General features: G+C 39.0%; 1 protein-coding gene and 1 pseudogene across 4 annotated transcripts in view; both read right to left on the bottom strand.

Moving 5' to 3' along the window:
• The window catches only part of SETDB2 (SET domain bifurcated histone lysine methyltransferase 2), an 89,401-nt gene that overhangs the window by 17,717 nt on the left and 49,667 nt on the right, over nt 1-22,017 (bottom strand). For 2 of the 4 annotated variants that reach the window (XM_032594976.1, XM_030310287.1), the window contains 3 exons: nt 19,720-20,060; nt 17,039-17,127; nt 14,792-16,229 (listed from right to left, as the gene is read on the bottom strand). In XM_032594976.1, the coding sequence (XP_032450867.1) occupies nt 16,112-16,229; nt 17,039-17,127; nt 19,720-20,060 (548 nt within the window). In that variant the 3' untranslated portion in view covers nt 14,792-16,111. Of the gene's footprint in view, nt 1-3,921; nt 4,044-11,864; nt 12,275-14,791; nt 16,230-17,038; nt 17,128-19,719; nt 20,061-22,017 lie in introns of those variants that run through there. The other 2 variants (XM_030310294.2, XM_030310302.2) reach the window with 2 other exon arrangements.
• Nucleotides 17,121-18,297, bottom strand: LOC115510484 (annotated as a pseudogene).

A 22,017-nucleotide genomic window follows, 5' to 3' on the forward strand; every position in this document is an offset into this window, starting at 1 on the left:
CACTTGTGATGAGCACTGGGTGTTATATATAAATGTTGAATCACTAAATTCTATTCCTGAAATCATTATTACATTATATGTTAACTAACTTGGATTTAAACTTTTAAAAAAAATTTGAAAGGCAGCTTTTATGTTTAGGTTGGCTCAAGTTTCTGTGTGTTACCTGAAACCAAAAGAATCTAACCTATCTCTCAATTGAAGATCAACATTACACAATGCCATCACAAAGCAATCTATAGATTCGATGCCATCTCTATCAAAATACCAATAGCATTCTTCACAGAACTACAACAAATAATACTAACATTTGTATGGAACCACAAAAGACCCCAATAGCCAAAGCAGTCTTGAGAAAGAAGAAGGAGGTAGCACAATCTCAGACTTAAAGACACATTTAATAATCAGACAGTATGGTACCAGCACAAAAACAGACATACAGATCAATAGAACAGAAATAAACCAGGAGACCACAGAAATAAACCCATGATTATATGGCCAACTAATCTTCAACAAAGGAGATAAGAATATACAATGGGGAAAAGACAGTCTCTTCAATAAATGGTGTTGGGAAAACGTGGCAGCTACATGGAGAAGGATAAAGCTGGACCACTTTCTTATACCATATGCAAAAATGAACTCAAAATGGATTAAAGACCTAAATGTGAGACTTGAAACGATAAAACTTCTAGAAGAAAACATAGGGAGTAATCTCTTAGACATCAGCCATAGTAAGATGATATGTCTTCTTTCTAGATATGTCTTCTTAGGCAAGGGAAACAAAAGCAAAAATAAACTATTGGGACTACTCCAAAATAAAATGCTTTTGCACAGCACAGGAAACTGTCAACAAAATGAAAAGGCAACCTACTGAATGGGAGAAGATATTTGCAAATGACATATCTGATAAAGGATTAATATCCCAAACAGATAAAGAATTCATATAACTCAACACCAAAAAAACAAATAATCTGATCAAAAATGGGCAGAAGACCTGTAGAGACATTTTTCCAAAGAAGACATACTGATGGCCAACAGACACATGAAAAGATGCTCAACATCACTCATCATCAGGGAAAAATAAATCAAAACCACAATGAGATATCACTTCACACCTGTCAGAATGGCTAGTATCAAAAAGACAAGAAATAACAAGTGATGGCAAGAATGTGGGAACAAAGGAATGCATATGCACTGTTGGGAATCTAAATTGCAGAGCTACTATGGAAAACAGTATGAAGGTTCCTGAAACAACTGAAAACAGAAATACCATATGATCCAGTAATACAACTACTGGGTATTTATCCAAAGACAATGAAAACACTGATTCAAAAAGATATACTCACCCCATGTTTACTGCAGCATTATTTATAAGAGCCAATACATGGAAGCAACCATAAGCAGATGAATGTATAAAGAAGGTGGTGTGTTTGTGTGTGTGTGTGTGTGTGTGTGTGTGTGTGTAATGGAATATTACTTAGCCATAAAAAAGAATGAGATCTTGCCATTTTCAACAACATGGATGGACCTGGAGAGCATTATGCTAAGTGAAATATCTGACAGAGACAGACAAGTACTATATGATTTCAATGATATGTGGAAACTAAGTAACAAATGAACAAACAAAAAATCAGAAAAAGACCCACAAAGAGAGAATAAACTGGTGGCTGCCAGAGAGGAAGGTGGAGAGGGCACAGGCAAAATGGGTGACGAGGAATGGGAGGTCTAGTCTTCCAGTCATGGAATGAGTAAATCCCAGGGATGAAAGGCACAGATTAGGGAGTATATGTAGCTAATGGTATTGTAACAGATGGTAGCTACAGTTGTGGTGAGCACAACATAATGTAGAGTAGTAGAATTACTCAATATGTTTACACCTGAAACACGTAACACTGTGTGTCAACTACAATTTTTTTTATACTTCAATATAACAAAAAAAAGCATTAGGAAAAGGTAATGAAACAAAAAACAACAACAAAACCAAAGCCTGGAAAAAGATTAATCCAAAGTTCTAGACCTCTACATAAAAAAAAAAAAAAAATGTTTGAATATTTCTGAAATTCATAAAAAATGACCTGAATAGTTGGAGATACTCTGTTGATGGATAGAAACACTCATATAATTTTTCTCAAATTCAATGGAATTCCAGTTAAAATTCCAAAAGGAATTTGTGTGAAACTCATAAACTGACCCCAAAATTCAAAGCACTAAAAAAGAGCCATGGCTTATCATAAAATTATAGTAATTAAGACAATGTTGTACCAGCTGAGGATAGGCAAAGTGACCAATGGAACAGACTAAAGAGCCAGAAACAGATATGTACACATATATTATATTGTTAGCACACTGGATAAAAGTGGGGGTTCTAGAAGTAGACAGCCCGGGTAAGAATCCTGGCTCAGTCACTTACAGCTGCATGACCTTGAGCAAGTGACTTAAACTCTCTGTGCCTCAGATGTCTCATCTTTAGTTTGGGCATAATAATGATACCTACCTCTTGGGGTTGTTGTAAGGATTAATAGTTTAATACAGGTTAAGCTTCCAGAATATTACCTTACACCTGGTGAACACTGAATAATAAGAGTTATCATTTTTATCACTAAAATCAATGACAAAAGAACAGATTAGTCAAATAATGCTGGGAAAAGGGGTTAATCATATGACAAAAGAAGAGATCCCTACTTTACACAGTAGTCCAAATAAATTTCAGTTGGATTAAGAAACTAAATGAAAAAAGACAAAATTTAAATTGGGGGGGGAATCTTAGTAAAGAAAAGAATTTCTTAGTGAAGAACTCCTACAAATTATAAAGGAAAACAATGATATATTTAACAAGGATACATTATAAGGCTCTGAAAGGAAACACCATAAATTAAAAGCTAACATATATGATAATGCATTAGCATCTATTTATATACATATAAAAATACACTTAAACAAAATCAATATCCCAAAGACAAAATGTGGTCCAGGAACACAAGTCACAGAAGTGACAAAAAGATCTGTGCATAAGCATAGCCAAATCTAGAAACTGCAAATGAAAACAAGAGACCATTTCACACCCACAGAGAGGGAAAAAATTAAAATTTCATAATATCATGTATGGCAAGGAAGACGAGAAATGAATTTGGTGTCATCCTTTTGGAAAGCAATTTGGTGCATGTAGTGAGGTGCAAAATGCACCCTCTGTGTCCACCATTTGTGGTTTTTGCTCTGTGCCCTACACCAGAGAAATTCTCCCGTGATTTAGGGGACTTATACAAGGATGTTCATGACAGCTGGTTAGTTATATGAAAAAAAGTGGAAAAACCTAAATGCTCATTCACATGAGAATAGTTTAATAGTGGCAGTCACAAAAGAATTCTCTAACATTTAAAATTAAAGACTTAAGAGTGAAATTTCTCACATGGATAAATCTCAATAGTTCACAGAAGCTGGCTGAAATTCTACAAAGTCCAAGAACATCATATCTTGTTATAAGCACTTAAATATACATGGTGAAAACCAAATCTGTGATGGCAATTATATCTCAAGAGGGATGGTGGGAGGGGAAGAGAGAGAATTAGAGAGTCCTTAACTATGTTTTATTTCTTAAAAAAAAAAAAATCCAAGCTAAAGCAAATACAGTATGATTTTTCAAATCTGGGTGAAATGTCTATGGGTATCTATTATATTTGAAATATCTCATTAAAATATCTTCAAAGAAGCTTATCATAATTGTGTTCGATCAGTTATAAATACAGCTAAAATGTAATCATAAGGTGGTAAGATCTGAAACAGTTTAAAAAGTTAGGAAATTTGCTCCCCAAATCCCCACTTAAAAGCCCAAACCATGGCCAACTCATCATTCTTTGTCTCCAAAGTACATTATCTATATTGGTACGTCCTTCCCTAAAAGGTCTCATGTGTTTTCAAGTAACTTACCAAACAATTTTCATGAGCAGCTATAGTCTCTTTTTTTGCAATGTATAGGACACTATACTCGGAGTCTTTGGGGCAGAGTGCACATGTCCTTTTTTCCATCTTTTCTGCAACCTGAAAGACACCTATAAGTAACATCCTTGATGAGAAATGGAAAGGTAGAATTTCTTGGTCTCCATAACTCCTCCACCAGTCTTAAAAGTAGAAGGCAGGGCACTTGTTTTTATGAGAGGTCCTCAACTACTAGAGAGAGAAAAAAAATCGGGACCCAAGTGGAAAAGCAAGTTATTTTGTATTTTTTTTAACGGCTTAATGAATGGAGGGACAATAGTTAATGTTCATTTAAAATGTCTAAACACGTGGAAAACTTTGTTCAAGAAACAACCAGAGGGTGCCTGGATGGCTCAGTCAGAAGACCATGCAACTCTTGATCCCAGGGTTGTTAGTTTGAAACTCAGGTTGGGTGCAGAGATTACTTAAAAAAACAAACAAACTTAAAAAAAAAAAAAGGAAAGAAACACAACTAGGAATTTAAATACAAAGCTCTCAAAACACTACCTTGCCAATACTAAGCTCTCAATAATTATTACTATTATCATTACAAATCAACAAGAACACAATGATATATTCAAGAAACAGTGCTCTGCTCAACTGCCTGTAAAAAAAAAAGTTTAGATCCTGTGTCAGACTATACTCAAAAATAAATTTTGAGTGAATTAAAGATGTAAATGAGCAATGTGCTATAATTTAAATGCACTTAAATCTAGCATTATAATAAATTAGGAGAGAAAGCTACATAAAGGTAGAAACTTGATTTTTTTTTTTTTTAAAGAAAGGAATGGAAGAAAGGAGAGGAACTAAGAGAAGGAGAGCTAGGAAGAAAAGGGAAGAATAAACAGAGAGAGAGAAAGAAGTCATCTGTTCTCAAAACCCCGCTGGCATGTCAGTGAGAGGTAACCTTCCCATTTGTTTGCTATTCATTTGGCCACAAGCATGCATTTAACAATTTTTTTTTTTTTGCCCTTTCCAATACTCATCCTCTTTTTGATTTGGTTTTCTGTATTAGAACACACTTGTGTTTTTAATCTTCAACTTTTAGTGTTGAAACAAGGACTTACTTTACCATTTAATGATGACAGTTTTAAATTTAGATGAGGTTGAGGCGCCTGGGTGGTTCAGTCGGTTAAGCCTCCAACTTCAGCTCAGGTCATGATCTTGCGGTTTGTGAGTTCAAGCCCTGCGTCAGGCTCTGTGCTGACAGCTCAGAGCCTGGAGCTTGCTTCAGATTCTGTGTCTTCTCCCTCTGCCCCTCCCCTGCTCATGCTCTGTCTCTGTCTCTCAATAATAAATAAATGTTAAAAAAATTAAAAACAAAATAAATTTAGATGAGGTTAACCACTTAAGGGGTTCCTATAAGTTGTTCCTAAAAGTTGTTTTTGTTATTCAAAACAAAACAAAATCTCTGAAATTAGATCTTGCATTTCACAAAATCATAGGACAGCACTTTTTTTAAAAAAAGGTTATTTATCTATTTATTTTTATTTTAGATTGAGAGAGTGCAAGCGGGAGCCAGAATGAGAGAGAATCTCAAGCAGGCTCCACACCCAATGCAGAGCTCTATCTCACAACTATGAGATCATGACCTGAGCCAAAATCTAGAGTCAGATGCTCAACTGACTAAGCCACCCAGGTGCCCTTAGAAGACTGTGCTTTGGAGCAGCATTTATCTCACAATCTTCCCCCCACCCCCATGTTTATTTATTTATTTTGAGAGAGAGAGGGAAAGAGAGAGAGCGAACGAACACAGGAAGTGAGTGGGGAAGGGGCAGAGAGAGAGATAGAATCCCAAGCAGGTTCAACGTTGTCAATGTGGAGCCCAACGCAGGGCTCAATCCCATGAACCATGAGATGACAACCTGAGCTGAACTCAAGAGTCAGAAGCTTAACTGACTGAGCCACCCAGGTGCCCCTCAGATGAGTTTCTTCTTTAATTTCTGTTTCCTGGATTTGGGTCCTAACTACTGAGGATAAAAATATGTAGTCCCTCTGCTCCCCACCAATCAAGAAAAAGGGGTTGAGACTGAGAGAAAAACCTCAAATGACTGAGAGAAAACCTCATTTTCATTCATTTCAAACCACCACCAATTTGGGAGCACCTTTGGTAGGAGAGTCATTTTGCTGGGCACTCTAGATGGGTGCTAACAGAAACATAATGTGAGCTGCAAATGTGACCTACAGCTAAAAAATTTCTAGGAGCATTGTAAAAAAAAGCATCAAGAAATGGGTGAAATTAATTTTACCCATTAAATAATGGGTTAATTAATAACAGGCTCTATTCAACTAAATGTATGCAAAATATTATCCTTTCAACCTTTGACATAATTAATTCATTCTTTAGTACTGAGTTTTGAAGCTGGTGTACTTTGTGCTGAGTATGTCTTAACTAAATAAGCCACATTTTAAGTGCTCATAGCCATGTGTAGTGAGTGGCTACTGTGGAGAACTGCACAGCAGAGGACACAAAGAAACAGGAGACAGAACTGTTGCCTGAAAGAAGCTAACAAAATAAGATCAAATGCTAATAAGGAAAATAAAGTAACAGGATAAATGCCACAAAGGAATATGATTGCTGAGTGGAAAATACAACACATGCTATGGATCCAGGAGAGTACAGTGCTCCCCTGTGGGATGGGGTGTTGTCAAGGACATGGGCCTTGAGCTGGTACAACCTGGAGACAGACAGAAAGGGGGGAGGCGGTGGGAGGGACACTGGAGACTATGTAGCGATGTGGGAAAAGGTCAAGAGGTTTGACCAGGGGCCAGAAAACCAGGATCCTGAAGGAGGAGGGAGTCTGTGCGAGGAAGCTGGAAAAGAATTTGAGAAACAGATGTAGAAGACTGCCAGGAAGGATTTTTAAGCAGGGGAATGACATGATGAAAGCGTTGTTTTAATCAACTGAATTTCAATACAAAAACAAAAACACAACATGGGGGGGGGGGAAGGGTATTACAAAGTTGCCAAATGGAGAGACAATGTGTATGCTTTTCTTGGTCTAAAATAATTCACATTATGGGGGGAAAAAGTTTTAAGCTTGATCTCAATACATGGAGAGAAATACTGTGCTCCAGAGTAGGAAGACGGGACATTATAATCCTGTCAATTCTTTCTCAAATTGTAGGTTTAATGTCATTTCAACTTAAATTCCAAGAAGGTTAAAGAACTTGGGGGAAAAAAAGTTTATTTGGAAGAATAAAAGGGCATGGATGGTGAAGGAAACCTTGAAAAGAAAATACAAGGGTATCTGGCTATCCCATCGAAAACCATACTATAAAGATACAACTAGGACAAGAGTAGATGACTATGTCTAAAGAAAGGATACAAAACATAGAGAGAAGAATATAATCTATAATTATGAATTTAACATATCATAAGGCAATATGTGCATTTCTTCTCTGGCACTGATGTCCTCAGGCCATTTTCTGTTGGGTTATTCACTATTTTCTTATTGATTTATGAGCCTGTTATGCATTCTTGTTAGTCGTATGTGTGGTCTTTTTTGTTTATAAAATGGACATACAGAATGTTTAAATGTTTTATTTGATAAAAAGGAGATATGACTTAGAAAACACCTCCATAGCTCTATTTTCTTCTAAAATTTTATTTTTATATTAAAATATTAATGTGAAATTTATTGTATTATAAAGTATGAGATGGGGCTCTAACTTATTTTCATAGTGGTTAGCCAGTGATTTAAATTTCCTTTTCCTACATTTAATGATTACATATGTTTGGGTTTGTTCACATACTTCTATTTTGTTCCATTGATCTGTCACTTTCTCTGCCAATACCACACTTTATAAATTTCAATGTTTTAGAATACATTTTAATATTTGACAACATAATATACCATCCTAGATGGAAAATGAGGAAAAAAACCCCAATATTTTATTCACCTCAGGCCCCAAATATACTTTGTTAAATACTATATTCTTTTTAAAAGAACACACAAACTGGATATTAAATTTATAAAGCACAGGCTAAAAAAAAAAAAAAAGCATCAAATTATTAGTGACAAAATCTGGAATAAAAATCCCTAATAAAATAGTATGATAACATTTGATAGGCATGCAATGCTCCTTGTTGTATAAGAGCTAGGCATTTTCACACAGCATTACCCTTTCCTTGTGCAAAGCTGGACTTTTGGACAGGTGCACTGTGCAGGGCTGAGCTGTCAGGCTTTGGATACCTAAGCATGGCCCCCTGTGTTTCCTCTGGGGACTGTCCATCTGAGTTGCATTCCCAAGTCTGCAGGCTTCTAGGGTTTTGGCACCTGGGAATATGGTGGTGGTAGCTACACCATTGCCTTCTGACCTAGAGTTTTGTCACTACAACCCCCAAAGTGGGACACGCAGGCTCCCCCTAATGGCCTTTTCTTGGTAAAACACGTCCTCCTCATAGTTTCTTATAAGATCTTGGCTTTTCTAACTTGTTCATTCTTCCAGACTGGAGGATGCATGTAACTCTGGAGTTGAGGGGAAATCACACTAGAGGCTCTTACATAGACAGGCATTTCTCACTATCTGAATGCTTGCTATGCATTATCCAAAATTCATGGACCAAATAAATACATTTGGATAACTGATAGTCCTCACCTTCTGAATTCAGGAACTGTATAGGCTCAGACAGTGAGGGATAGGTGTGTTATGGGAGCAGGGGCATTTTAGGGAAAAGTCCATTGGTCTCCATCAGCAGCTGACACTAAGAACAATGAGGATCGGCAGGGCTCCCCATGGTCCTTCTATTGTGTCTAGCAGGCCTAAGGACTCACAGAGACTGATCTGACAACAATTCCCTAAAAATTAAACTGGTAGTCAAGAAAGGTTCTACAGAATGAAGCTGCAGAAAAATGACAAGCCAGGAACATATGAACTCTGACTAACTCAAACCAACAGAATGAATCTCTGTCTCTAGGCCCATCTCCATCTGGAAAGGGATTACTAATGCCACAGCCTCTGCAGGATGTCAAATGTTCCTTTTCCCAGATATGGTCTTAAAGCCCATTGGACAAGGGAAATCCAGCCAGAGGACAGAATCTGGGGTAGCCAGACTGGATAGCCAAGAAACACGTTTCACCACTAAATGAGTGGATGATGGAATGAGAGTCCCTAATCTTACAATTCCATTTAAAATGCCCTTTTGTTATGATTTATGTTCTGGACTGGCAACCGATGTATGGTGCTGGCTTGGAAACTTATTCCTCTTTTCTTCTTTGATCAACTTATCTATTATTGCAGCTTTTTAAGTTCTTCCATTATACATAAGATATGTGGGAGAAGTCAACTTTATCACTGAGTCCCATGACTGCACACCTGTAATGGATAAAGACCAAAACAGAAGAGGAGTGGACATTACCTAGAGGCTTGGTAATGGACTTGGAAACATAAATGTATTTGGGAGAGCCAGAAAGCATTACTGGGGACAGCTTTAGAGTGTATAAACAGGGGGATGCCTGGGGGGCTCAGTCAGTTAAGCATCCAACTTTGGCTTAGGTCACGATCTCATGGTTTGTGAGTTCGAGCCCCATATCAGGTTAGCTTGAGCCCCGCGTCAGGCCCTACACTGACAGTGCAGAGCTGGTGTGGGATTCTCTCTCTCTCTCCCTCTGCCCCTCATGGGATTCTCTTTCTCCCTCACTCTCTGCCCCTTGCTTGCTTGTGCCCTCTTTCTCAAAAAAAAAAAAAAAAAAAGGTATAAACTGGAATAAGAATGGGCATGTTGTGGGAAAGGGGTGGCAGACAGCCAAGGTGTAGGATGTTCAGTGGACTTCTTTAAGATATCTATCTCACAATCATACACAGGGATGACCCTCAGCAGGCACATTTGTATTATGTGACTCCATTTCCCTACACACAGCTGACAGTCCCAGAGGACCTATCTGCCCAACTCTCAGATATACAGAATTCAGAACAGAAGACTTTAGTTCAAACTGGGCTGGTTTCCCTCCTGAGAAAGACATTCCCCATCAGCAACAGAATAGAAGCCAAGCTCAGTGGTACATACAAGCCCACTCATTCCTTCAACAAATTCTTAATAAGAACCTATTAGGCACTACAAATAAAACAGACAATGAGATGAGAGTTTCAACTCTCATGGAACTTTATTCTAGTAGTAGAGACAGACAAGTATTTTTTTTTCCCTGCTAGTGATAAGTGTTATGAAAAAAACAGAGCAGGGAAAGGAAGTAGAGAGTCATGAGGGAGGTGGGGTGTTCTCTTAAATAGCATGGGCAGGCAAAGCTATGGAGGGACACACTTGAGATTTGAATATGGTGGGGAAGTGAGAAATGTGATGCAAACAGAAAGACCCTGAGGCAGGGACAGATCTGGGGGCTTGGAGGACCCACAAGGCAGTAAGGGGTAGCAAAGTCATCAAGATGAGCAGGTATGGGATCAGATCAGGACATGTGTTACACTTGTAGGCCACAGTAAGAGATTGTTTGGAAGGTAATGAGAGACTGTTGAAGGGCTCTGTGTAGGAGAATCACATTCGCTTTTGTTTCTTAAAGATCATTTTGGCTGTTGTGCAGTCTTGTCTGTATGAGAAGTTGGAGTAGGGGCCAGATCAATAGTCCAGGCAGGGGATGATGGTGGATTGGGCTTGGATGGTAGCAAAAGTGTGAAGCGGTCAGGCCCAAGATCTATTCTGAAAACAGAACTGACTGGTCTAATGCATTACATGGGAGGTGAGGAAGAAAGAGGCATTGAGGGCAGTGCTAACAGTTTTGGCCTGAGAAACTGGATGAATGGAATGCTGGTGGTTGAACAGGTTTGGAATACGTGGATATACGCAGGGAAACAAAAATTCTCTTTGGGATATTCAGTTTGAAATCATTCTAAGCATTGATGAAGTTGGTTATACAAGTCTGGAGTTTGGGGAAAATGTCAGGATGGAATCTCATCTCTAGTAACATTCCATAGGAAATTCCATATGAAAATATTCGACCACTTGGTTTAGGGTTGCCATGTGACGTTTTGAGGCTGGTGCCTCTTCCTGTCATCACCTTTGTATGGAACACCCTTTCAAACTTTCTACCTCTGGTTGCCTCTTGCCATTTAAAACTAAGGGCATCCTCACCTCCATAAAGCTTTCCCTGAACACCAAGTTGAGTTAGGAACCCCTCATTTGGGCCTCTGTGGTGCTTACTTACCAGGTCATCTTCAAGTTGCCTATTCGATTCTCTAAGCTGGGGTCAGTTTAACTCATCTCTGTATTCCCCAAATCTAGCCCTGAGCCTGGCAGGTGGTAGGAGCTCTACATCTGTTTAAGTGAAGGGAAGGCGCAGACTCAGACTATTGCCTTATTCACAGAGAGGGTTGTTGAGGATCTGAACTACTGAATGAAAAGGAGGAGATGGTTCCAAAGAGTCACATTCTCTGCAAGAACCTTCCCAACCGCTTCCTGAGACCCAGCTAGACACTTCTCTTCAGGAAGGGGTCCACTCCTGCCTACTTCTCCACTTCTCTGAAAACACTGTTTTACAGGTGGGTGGAGCTTTGCGTGGAGAGTAAGCCCACCAGAATTTATGTCGGTTTCCGCTGATGCCTCCATTCCCAGTAGAGTAGGACAGTAGCATTGGGCTGTCCATCACTAGTGGGAGAAGAAAGCGGGACACAACTCTCCTAAGTGAAGCTCTGGGGCTGAGGTCTGGGCTCAGAGTCCCTGCGGAACTGACCGAAGGTCTGTTGGAGGTGAACGTAGACAAGCCCGGCAAGTTCGGCAAGTTTGCCAGCGCTGCCTGAGGGGCTAGGATGTGGATCCGGGGGGCCCCCAAGCGGCCGCAACAGTGAGCAGACCCTGGGCCCCGCCCTGTGATTGCGGGACACTGCATCACCCCCCTCCTATCCACAACTCCATCCCCGCGTGTTCGCGCGCGCACATTACTCACCAGTGGGGTGGGGGAGCTGGTCCGGCGCGTCCTTGGCCGAGGAAGACAACGCTTGCTCCATGGCTGCACCCTCCGTGGCTGTCCAACGGCTGTGCTCCTTGCCTGCCCTTCCGGAAGTTCACAGGCAGTTGCAGAGTTTCGTTTTCGTAAAAGCTGTGATGATCCATTTCCCCTGCATAGGGGGAAGTTCTGAGCAAGAGACGCGTAGAGTTTGCAGACGTAGTTCTCATTCAAATAGGAGCTCGCATCTTATCCAGATCTGGTCTGAATCTGAACTTGCTTTGTTTTGTTTTTAAACTTGCAGGCGTTCCCCACCCTGCCCTGACTTTTCCTCTTCAGATTGGGAGGAAAGATGACCAAAACCCGAGATCAGCTGGAGAAGCGACTGCTCTTCTGTTTCTTTAAAAATTGTGTAACACCAAGTCTGGCCTAAATAGTTATGTCATAAACGTAGGCGGAATTAACAGACTAATTCCAGTTGCAAGTCGCAAGTCTTTATTTAGCACCCATGGGGTACACAGCACCATACAAGACGAGGTTTTCAGTGCATGTGACAAATATACATGTAGAGAACACAAATGCATATAAATTACAGATAAAAAAAATTCTGGAAAAGAAGCATGTCATAGTCGGTGGTTTGCTGAGGAATTAAAGGAAAACTTCTGCAGGTCTTGCATTTTGAGGTTTTAAAGAGAAGAAAGGCAAAATTGGGGACAGCAGAAAAACAATATTTAAAAAGGTAACTTGGGACAGTCTTGACAAATACAGAAATGGGTTACAGAAGAATGGGGCTCAAAGGGGAGATAAGAGCAGACTCTGGCAGCCAAGTTTTTGCCCTTAAATCAGGAGGAAAGACAAGTATTCCTTGACAGGCCAAAAACAGTCCATAACAGACCATTAGAGGCTTGGTAGCTCAGCTACCTCATGGTGTGGCACTTGAAGAGCCCTTTCCCCCAGTTTATAATCTCAGCCTTTTTAGTGTTCCACTCTTAAGTATGAGTAGACTGCCAAGATCACCAACTGAGGAAAGTCTATAACATGAAAGACAAAGACCAAAGGAAATATACAGTGAAAACAAATAAACCTTTGAGGTCACAAAATATGCAGGAAGAATATAGATATGAATGTGTGCACACACTTAAACCTATATACATGACACTTTCAAGAAGATTTGATACTGCAACCATGAACCAAAAATAGGATGCTATTAAAGAAAAATTCAGAGAAGAGAGCTCTAGAAATTAAAAATGAGACCAGAAGGGGAGCCTGGGTGGCTCAGTCTGTTAAGCATCCGACTTCGGCTCAGGTCATGATCTCACGGTTTGTGAGTTCGAGCCCTGTGTCTGCCTCTGTGCTAAAAGCTTGGAGCCTGCAGCCTGTTTCAGATTCTATGTCTCCCTCTCCCTCTCTACCCCTCCCTACTCATGTGCTTGCTCTCTGTCTCAAAAATAAATGAAACACTTAAAAAAAAAAAAAAAAAAAAAAACGAGACCAGAAAAATAAAGCACAATACATCTATATTGGAAGATTCAGACTGAGGAAATGTCTCAGAAAGTTACAGCAAGAAGACAGCTGAAAATATATTTTGGGGAGCCTGGCTGGCTCAGTTGGAAGAGCATGTGACTATTGGTCGCAAGTTTGAGTCACACACTGGGTGTAGAGATTAAATAAAAAAAAAAAAAATGAAACTCTTAAAAAGAGAAAAGAAAATTAGAAGAGAGTCAATCCTGGAGGTCTAACATCTGAATAACAAGAATTCTAGAAATAAAGAACAGATTAGGAATCATTAAAGAAATGGTTCAAGATGATTTCCCTGAACTGAAGGACAAAGTTTTCAGATTGAAAGATCCCACCAAGCACCCAGGATGAAAGATGAAAATGGACTTCACCAGAAAGGAACACTGGGAGAAAGATAATTCTATCAGTTTCAAGAGAGATTAAAACTGGTCATATATATAAAAAATAAGGAACAGAATGACATCTGACTTCAGTAGTCATCCTGGAAGCCAGAAAGGAGACCATTTTAAGACTTCATAGCAGCAGCACTGGAAGCTAGCAGATGCCTTCAATATTGTGTATGGAGGCTACTCAAGAATTCTATACCCTGATAAAATAGCAATCAAGCATACACGTAAAAATAACATAATCAAATATGCACGGTCTCAAAATATTTACCTCTCGATTTTCCTTTTCAAAAGCAACTAGGAAGAATATGTCCTTCACCGATATGTGGGAATAAACCAAGGAAAAGGGAAATAATGGAATTTAACTGGAAATAGATCTGACATAGACAAAGAGAATCTTTAGGACACTGATGGAAGATGAGAGCTGTGAAGCAGATCAAGATGTTAGGATTTCTGCACAAAAGTATTTCCCATACTGATTAAGTATCTTCACTTTCAGTGTACTACCTAAAACATCTTTACTGTGAATAAATGGACTTAACTTTCCTCATCTGTCTGGAGGCTGTTTGTTGGCTTGTAACTTTTGCTCCTCTTCCTAGTTCCTAGGTTTCTCGCTCCATAAAACAATTTCAAGTTAAATTTTCATCTAGTTTAATATTTTTAAGAAATTAAATTGGGTCCAAACTTTGAACAGGTTTTTAAAAAATTTTTTTTAATGTTTATTTACTTTTGAGAGAGAGAGAGAGCAAGCGAGTGGGGGAGGTGCAGAGAGAGAAGGAGACACAGAATCCGAAGCAGGCTCCAGGCTCTGAGTTGTCAGCACAGAGACCTACGTGGGGCTCGAACTCAAGCTGTGAGATCATGACCTTAGCTGAAGTCGTACGCTCAACCGACTGAGCCACCCAGGTGCCCCGAACGGGGTTTTTTTTTTTTTTTTTAATGTTTATTTTTGAGAGAGAGAGAGAGCGAGCGAGCACGAGAGCACTGCAAACTGGGAAGGGGCAGAGAGACAGAGACAGGCTGATAGCACAGAGCCCAATGCAAACTTACTAAGCATGAGATCATGACCTGAGCTGAAGTCAGATGCTTAATGGACTGATCCACTAGGTGCCCCAAACTTCAAATAGGTTTTTATTTGAACAGTAACCAAACTAAACCCAGAATCAAGTACAAAAGAAAAGAAAAAAAGACATAAAGCCTCTCAAAAGCCAGAACTACTTTTAATGACTACTTTTTGAGCTGGTATTCCTGTTCTGGTTCCAAGGGAGAAGCTCCTGGCAGTCAAATGTACATCTTTGTTATGGGTAAAATTAGTTTTGACTCTTGGAGATTCCCAGTCCTCTTTCTGCTCCATGATAAGGGCTGGGTAACCCATAGCAGAGTAACTCCCTTTTTCTCAACAAAAACAATTTGCACATCATACACAGGAGAATTCAAGCAGCTGTTCCAGACTTTACAATTGAGTAGAACTGCCTTGTTTTGTTGTTGCTGTTGGTTTTTTTTTAAGTGAAATTCTTGCCCAGCACACTCCCTTCTGGCTTAAGAAAGACACTAGTTTTCTAAGTTTTGCTAGTTTCTAAGTTTTGTTTTTCTTATGGCTCTCCTCTACTTAGAACAAAAATATTCCAATTCCTCCAGGTTTCTATTCCCTTTGTTTCTTGTCTGTGTACTGGAGAAGTACAGAGAACCTATGGAAAAGAAGTTTCCTCTCAAAGTTTGCCAAAACCTTCCCCATAGGAGAGCTTCTCCATCTTAGCACTCAAATGGTTTGACGGGGCAGAGTTGCAAGGAGCCAGACAGAGCTTCTCCAACTAGTGTTAAAATATTGGAAGTGATATGTATAAAGTTAGTTCTTACATATTCCTCAGGCTCTGTTGCCCACCTTATGGCTTATAATGATAAATTATTTGCCAAGAATTAAACAAATTTTGTAAGTAACGATGTGAAATTTGGCCTTTTGGGGGCATAAACTCAAAGATAATAATCACAAAAGTAAATACGATCAACTGAATTCTATTGTGACATTTGTTTCTCTTAATATATAATTTACAAATAAGTTACAAACTGTATAATGGTATTTCATATAAAATATACACTTCCATCCCACTCATGTAAAGTTGAACAGCAGAAAGAATAAAGAGATAGCCTATGTGTATGAAAATGTCCTTATTTTGTTTCTAGCATTTTAAGCCACACAAATGAATTCCTTGACAAGGGTAAACTGAGAGGAATTCTCTTGATGGATCACAACCTAAGTTAATTCCACTGATGACTGAAAGTTTCTTGCATGGCTCTAATTGCAGCGTGATAAGCTAATTTCTTCAATAGGCATTAGCTACAAATTTATAATATTTTCTTTCTACATTTATTAACCCCACACTGGCAGAGGATTTCTTTCTCAGGCACTGTCCCAGCTTCATACCCATAATCCCATGTTAGTTCTGTTCTTGCTTTCACATACCTAGAAAGTAGAAATGAAAAAAGTAAACAAATTACTCTGAGTAACTACCAAATGAACCAAATTTATTATATCAATTTCTTAGTAACATTATTAAAAATCTTCAACCACCATCCACCAGTTAGGAATGCTCTTTTATTAAGAATAATCATTTGAGGTTTTTTTTAAGATTTTTTTAAAGTTTATTTATTTATTGAGAGAGTGTGTGAGAGTGCGCGCGAATCAGGGAGGGGCAGAGAGAGAGAGAGAGGGAGAGAGAGAATCCCAAGCAGGCTCTACACTGTGAGGGCAAAACCTGATGAGGGGGTCAAACTCATAAGCTGTGAGATCATGACCTGAGCCGAAGTCAGACACTTAAATGACTGAGTCACCAAGGCATCCTAATCATTCGAGTTTTATTTCAAATCTACTAAAATCCTAAGTAAGAAGAAACTTGTCAATATCCCAAGAAAGGAAGTGTTTTACAAACAGTGGAACCTAGTGACATGAGGAGGTCTGTAGTACAAGGCCTGTGGTGTGATAGTTGGGGGGTAGTTCTGACTTAAAGAACTAGTTAAAGATATTCTATATCACTTATTCCCTGAATTGAGCTGGACAAGACCTGCCATTGTCAGCCCTTTCAGGCATTAATTTTCAAAGGAAATAAGAACTGAAATTTTAGCTGTTTAAAATTTTATTGACTAGGAACAGTTTGGGATAAATGAATATTCTAGGGTACCAGATATTAGGGGCTGTAAGCACATATTTTCTTTTATATTTTCCTATTATTTTTTACAATTTCAAAATTAAATCACATAAAAGAAGTTTCAAACCTGTTGGTGAAGAATGCCACCAATGGAAAATTCCTGTCACGTGTTTCTACAAAAACATTCTGTACCAAAAGATTTGGGCAACAACTATGCTGTTAAAATAAATAAATAAACACAGAGGTTAGATAAAGAGTTTGATACCTCGTTTTTGAAGCATTAGAATATCATTGTTTCTAGCACATCTCACTTATTTTCCTTTCTTTGCTTTTGCTAATATGCAAAATATCAGAGACTGTAATTTTGTTAATATTAGGAACCCAATCGGAAAAGCTCTGTTCTGACATTCTTATCCTGCTGGTAGAAATGCAAAATGGTACAAACTTCTATAGAAGATAATTTGTCAATTTTGTCAATATTATAAATGCATTTATCCTTTGATTCAGCAATCCCCTATCTGGGAGTGTATTCTACAGGTACATCTGTACATGTATCTATGTGTAAGATTATTCACTGAGCATTGTTTCTAAAAGTTTAGAAACCCAAATGTCTTATCTAAAGAGGATTGGTTACAAAATAAACTTTGGTATATCCATACAATGGAATCCTATACAGCTATAAACAAAAACAAACAAAAAGAAAGAGAAGCTCAGTGTACTGATATGGAAAGGCCTCCAGAGTATATTGTTAATTAAAAAAACAAGGCATAGGACAGTGAATATGCTGTTATGTGAGAAAGGGGGAAAATAAGAATATTTATATTTACTTGTATTTCCATAAAAAAACACTATAAGAATACATAAGAAAGTAATAAAAATGATTTTACATATAGAGGGTAGAGTAGGGACAAGGTTAAATGAATGGAGGCATAGTTATTTTTTAGGGTATTTTTTTTTAACAGGACAAAAAAGGTTAATACGAAGAATGTATGTGACCTGAGTCTTACATGATCATCAAACAGACCTTCTAGAAAGGGAACATATGTAAGCAACTGACATCTCTGCTGAATACAACCATTAGTTATCCTTGTTCAAGGCTTCTAACATGATATTATTTTCTTTGATTACCACCATTCCAATATTGTTCTATTGCCCACTAGCTCCCATCTCCATACATTCATCTATTTCCAGATTCACAAAAAGACCAAATCCCAGCAATTTTCCTTGAATATGTCTGCCACCATTCAATTCCAATGATAACTTTGTGTCCACATTTTTTCAGTTGTGCCAGTAAGCTTTACTCATTGTGCATACACATACAGGCTCAGAGTTACCCTGAAACAGAATTCTGTTTGGCTGTATGTATGTATTCTGTATGGCTTTTTATTTATTGATATATTTGCTTTAATTTTATTTCCATTTTAAAATCACGAATGTATTTTCTTTCTTTCTTTTTTTTTTTTTAAGTTTATTTATTTATTTACTTAGAGAGACAGAGAGCAAACATGCACAAGCAGGGTAAGGGCAGAGAGAGAAGGAGAGAGAGAGCATCCCAAGCAGGCTTTGTACTCTGCATTGAGCCCAACATTGGGCTCAATCTCATGACCATGAGATGAAATCAAGAGTCAGATGCTCAACTGACTGAGCCACCCAGGTGCCCCACAAATGTATTTTCTATATTAAAAAAAAAAGGAAGGAAGGAAAGAGGGAAGAAAAAGAGGAGAGGGGAGGGGAGGGGAGGGGAAGGGAGGGAGGGGGAGGGGAGGGGAGGGGAGGTGAGGGAGGGGAGGGGCAGGTTGAGTGAGAGGAGAGGAGAGGAGAGGAGAGAGGAGAGGAGAGGAGAGGAGAGGAGAGGAGAGGAGAGGAGGACAGATTAATTCTATTTTTCCACAACAAGAGAGTTTTTCCAAAACTCAGGTGGTGTGCTAATTGGGAGAGGTAAAACCAACCATATGGTTCTGGTGCAGCCACTTTCAACACAGCTGACAGGAAATAAAGCCATGATAGTTCTTTGTTGGGGATCCTTCTTTAATGGTCCCTTAGTTATGTTTAATGGCATCTGACATGTTTGGCAACAGTAGAGAAGTAGTCAAAGTGGAATAAAGAACAGCAGTTGGGGACAGAGGAAGAGAAGAAAGGATTCTGTTCTTTGTTAACCAAGTATCCTCCTAACTAGGTGAAAAAGAAGCCAAATAAACAGATCACCTAGCAAGGAAAAGGCTATTTTTTTAATGTTTATTTATTTTTGCGAGAGAGAGAAACAGAGCATGAGTGGGGGAGGGGCAGAAAGAGAGGAAGACACAGCATCCAAACAGGCTCCAGGCTCTGAGCTGTCAGCACAGAGCCTGATGCAGGGTTTGAACTCATGAGTCGTGAAATCGTGACCTGAGCTAAAGTAGGAGGCTAAACAGACTGAGCCACCCAGGCGCCCCAAAAGCTGTTTGTTTTTAAAGATTTGCTGACTTTAGGTTGGGTGGGGGAGGGGGGGAGCGGATGGGAGGGTGGGGGAGGCTGGGTTGGGCCTGCAGGTCAGACAGGTGCTGAGTATTAAGGAGGGCACCTGTGATGAGTACTGGGTGTTGTATGTCAGTGATGAATCACTAAATTCTACACTTGAGACTAATATTGCACTGTATGTTAATTGGAATTTAAATAAAAACTTGAAAAAGAAAAAAGATTTTCTGACTTCAGAATCTTATTCTCTTTTGATGGCAGGTCAATTACATATGACTGCACATAAATTTCAAACCATTCAAAAAAGCACAGAAAAAGAAGTTGTTTAGAAATGTGATCAGCCCATATACTCACATTAAGGAAGCGGCCCACATTTCCTTCTTTTGTGGCATCCAATAAAAACACATTCCCTTTATTGAACTTCTTTAGAGAATCAGGTGAAGTGTTCTTGGTTTCGCTTGGGAACTCTTTATCACAAAAGACCTGCTGGTTTTGAAATGCTGGAGATCTTTCCCCTTGGGGCTTTTGTATTTGAGACTTGAATTCCTTTATAATATTCTGATTATCCAGTGGGGTCGCTTGGTTACATCTTTCCCCTGATGGTATTTCTTCTCTACATTTGGTTATATCTATCACATCTGATTCAATCAGCAGACTGTTTTCAGTGTCTTTAACTTGGTAAGAGCTTGAATCCTCTAAGAAACATTTTAGAAGGAAGTGTCAGCAAATATACTTGGTTAAGCAACAGTCCTGAGATTAACATACTAATTAAATGCTGGCTGCTTTAATTATCTCTAATTCTTACAATGTATGAAGATAGATAGTACTCCAATTTTACAAATGAAACGTTGAGCCTCTGAGAGGGTAAGAGATTCACCTGACTGGCAATAACAATGAGAAGTGGGGTAAGAAACCAAGAACTGTCTCAAATATTTGAGAAATGTCTAGCTCCAAGTCTGCCTTCTTTATACTACCTTTTTATGAATGTACTGCTTGCCTCCTGTTACTATTACTGTATTTAATCTCTACTACTCATAAACTGACTTACCTCTCTTCAACTCTAGGATCTCCGTTTCCATATATTCTAAACACCTGTAACAGTGGGTGTTTAGGGAGTACTCTAGGCCTGTAGGACAACAATGAAAAGCCTGAGAAGACCTGCTGGCATTACCCTCTACGAGTCCCAAGAGCAATAACTGTATTGCTGGGGGTTGTGTACACATTAGTGTTTGGTAGTTCTGCTACATGACCACTCAATAGTTACAAATTTTTAAGCAATAATACCTTAGAGTAAGATACGCTGCCTTAATCATTTTTTATCCAATAATGGAAATATTTTTTTAGAATATTCAAAAGTATGAATCCTTGTCAAAGAGAATAAGTAAAATCATTTATTCTTTAAAAGTTACTGTGTCACCTAACTCAGTGGCACAAATTGTTTCTTTTAATGGTTTTGATTTAATCATTACTGTTACTGGCTGCTGTTCCTACATGTTCTCATATTTTAATCATAGGTTCCATGTGAACCATAATAGTACATAAATGATTTTTATAGTGCCTGCTATATATTAACACTATAGCAATCAATGAAAATAACAAAAGAACCAAAGCAGTAGTATTCATTATGGCTCACAGGCATGAAATGGTGAAGGAAACCAGACTATGTCATCCCAAAATATGCTTCTTTGACATAAGATTATTTTAGACTAACAGCGATTAAGTAGCATATGCAGGAAAAGCTCATTTCCCTCCCCTTATCTGTTTAAAAGCAGTACATAAATTTACAAAGGTGTCCCTCCTCCTACTAGGAAGGACAAAAGTTAGTGACAAGAGACAACTTTACACTTTCATCAGCCTGGAAACCAAACCAGTGGAATCTACATAACAAACTTTACTAACTAGTCTTTATCCGCTATTGGTTTCTCACAAATTTACCTTCCCACAACTTGCTGCCACTAGAGACTCAAGGTGCTTTTTTTTTTTTTTTTTTTAATTTTTTTTTTTTCAACGTTTATTTATTTTGGGGACAGAGAGAGACAGAGCATGAACGGGGGAGGGGCAGAGAGAGAGGGAGACACAGAATCGGAAACAGGCTCCAGGCTCTGAGCCATCAGCCCAGAGCCCGACGCGGGGCTCGAACTCCCGGACCGCGAGATCGTGACCTGGCTGAAGTCGGATGCTTAACCGACTGCGCCACCCAGGCGCCCCTCAAGGTCCTTTTCATTTGTCCTGTCACCCTTCTAAAAATTTATTGCTGTTGTTTTTTGAGAGAGAGAGAGAGAGAGAGAGAGAGAGAGAACGAACACAACCAGGGGAGGGGCAGAGAGAGAGAATCTTCAGCAGGTTCCATGCCCAGCGTGGAGCCCAATGTGGGGCTCGGTCTCACAACCATAAGATAGATCATGACCTCAGCAGAAATCATGAGTCGGACGCTTGACTGAACCACCCAGGTGCCCCTAAAAATTTACTGTTCTTTGGCTAAGATGCTAGATAAGCCACAGTTCTAAGCTACTTCTTTGTTACTCATCTCCAAGTACTCCCAGGTGTTATATGTATGATACACACGGTAATAGTGATACATGGCAATAAATTTCTGCTTGCTTTTCTCTTGTCAATCTAATTTACAAGGCCTCACGCAGCTAACCTAAAATG

Source organism: Lynx canadensis, chromosome A1 (genome assembly GCF_007474595.2).
Source record: "Lynx canadensis isolate LIC74 chromosome A1, mLynCan4.pri.v2, whole genome shotgun sequence".
NCBI lineage: Eukaryota > Metazoa > Chordata > Mammalia > Carnivora > Felidae > Lynx > Lynx canadensis.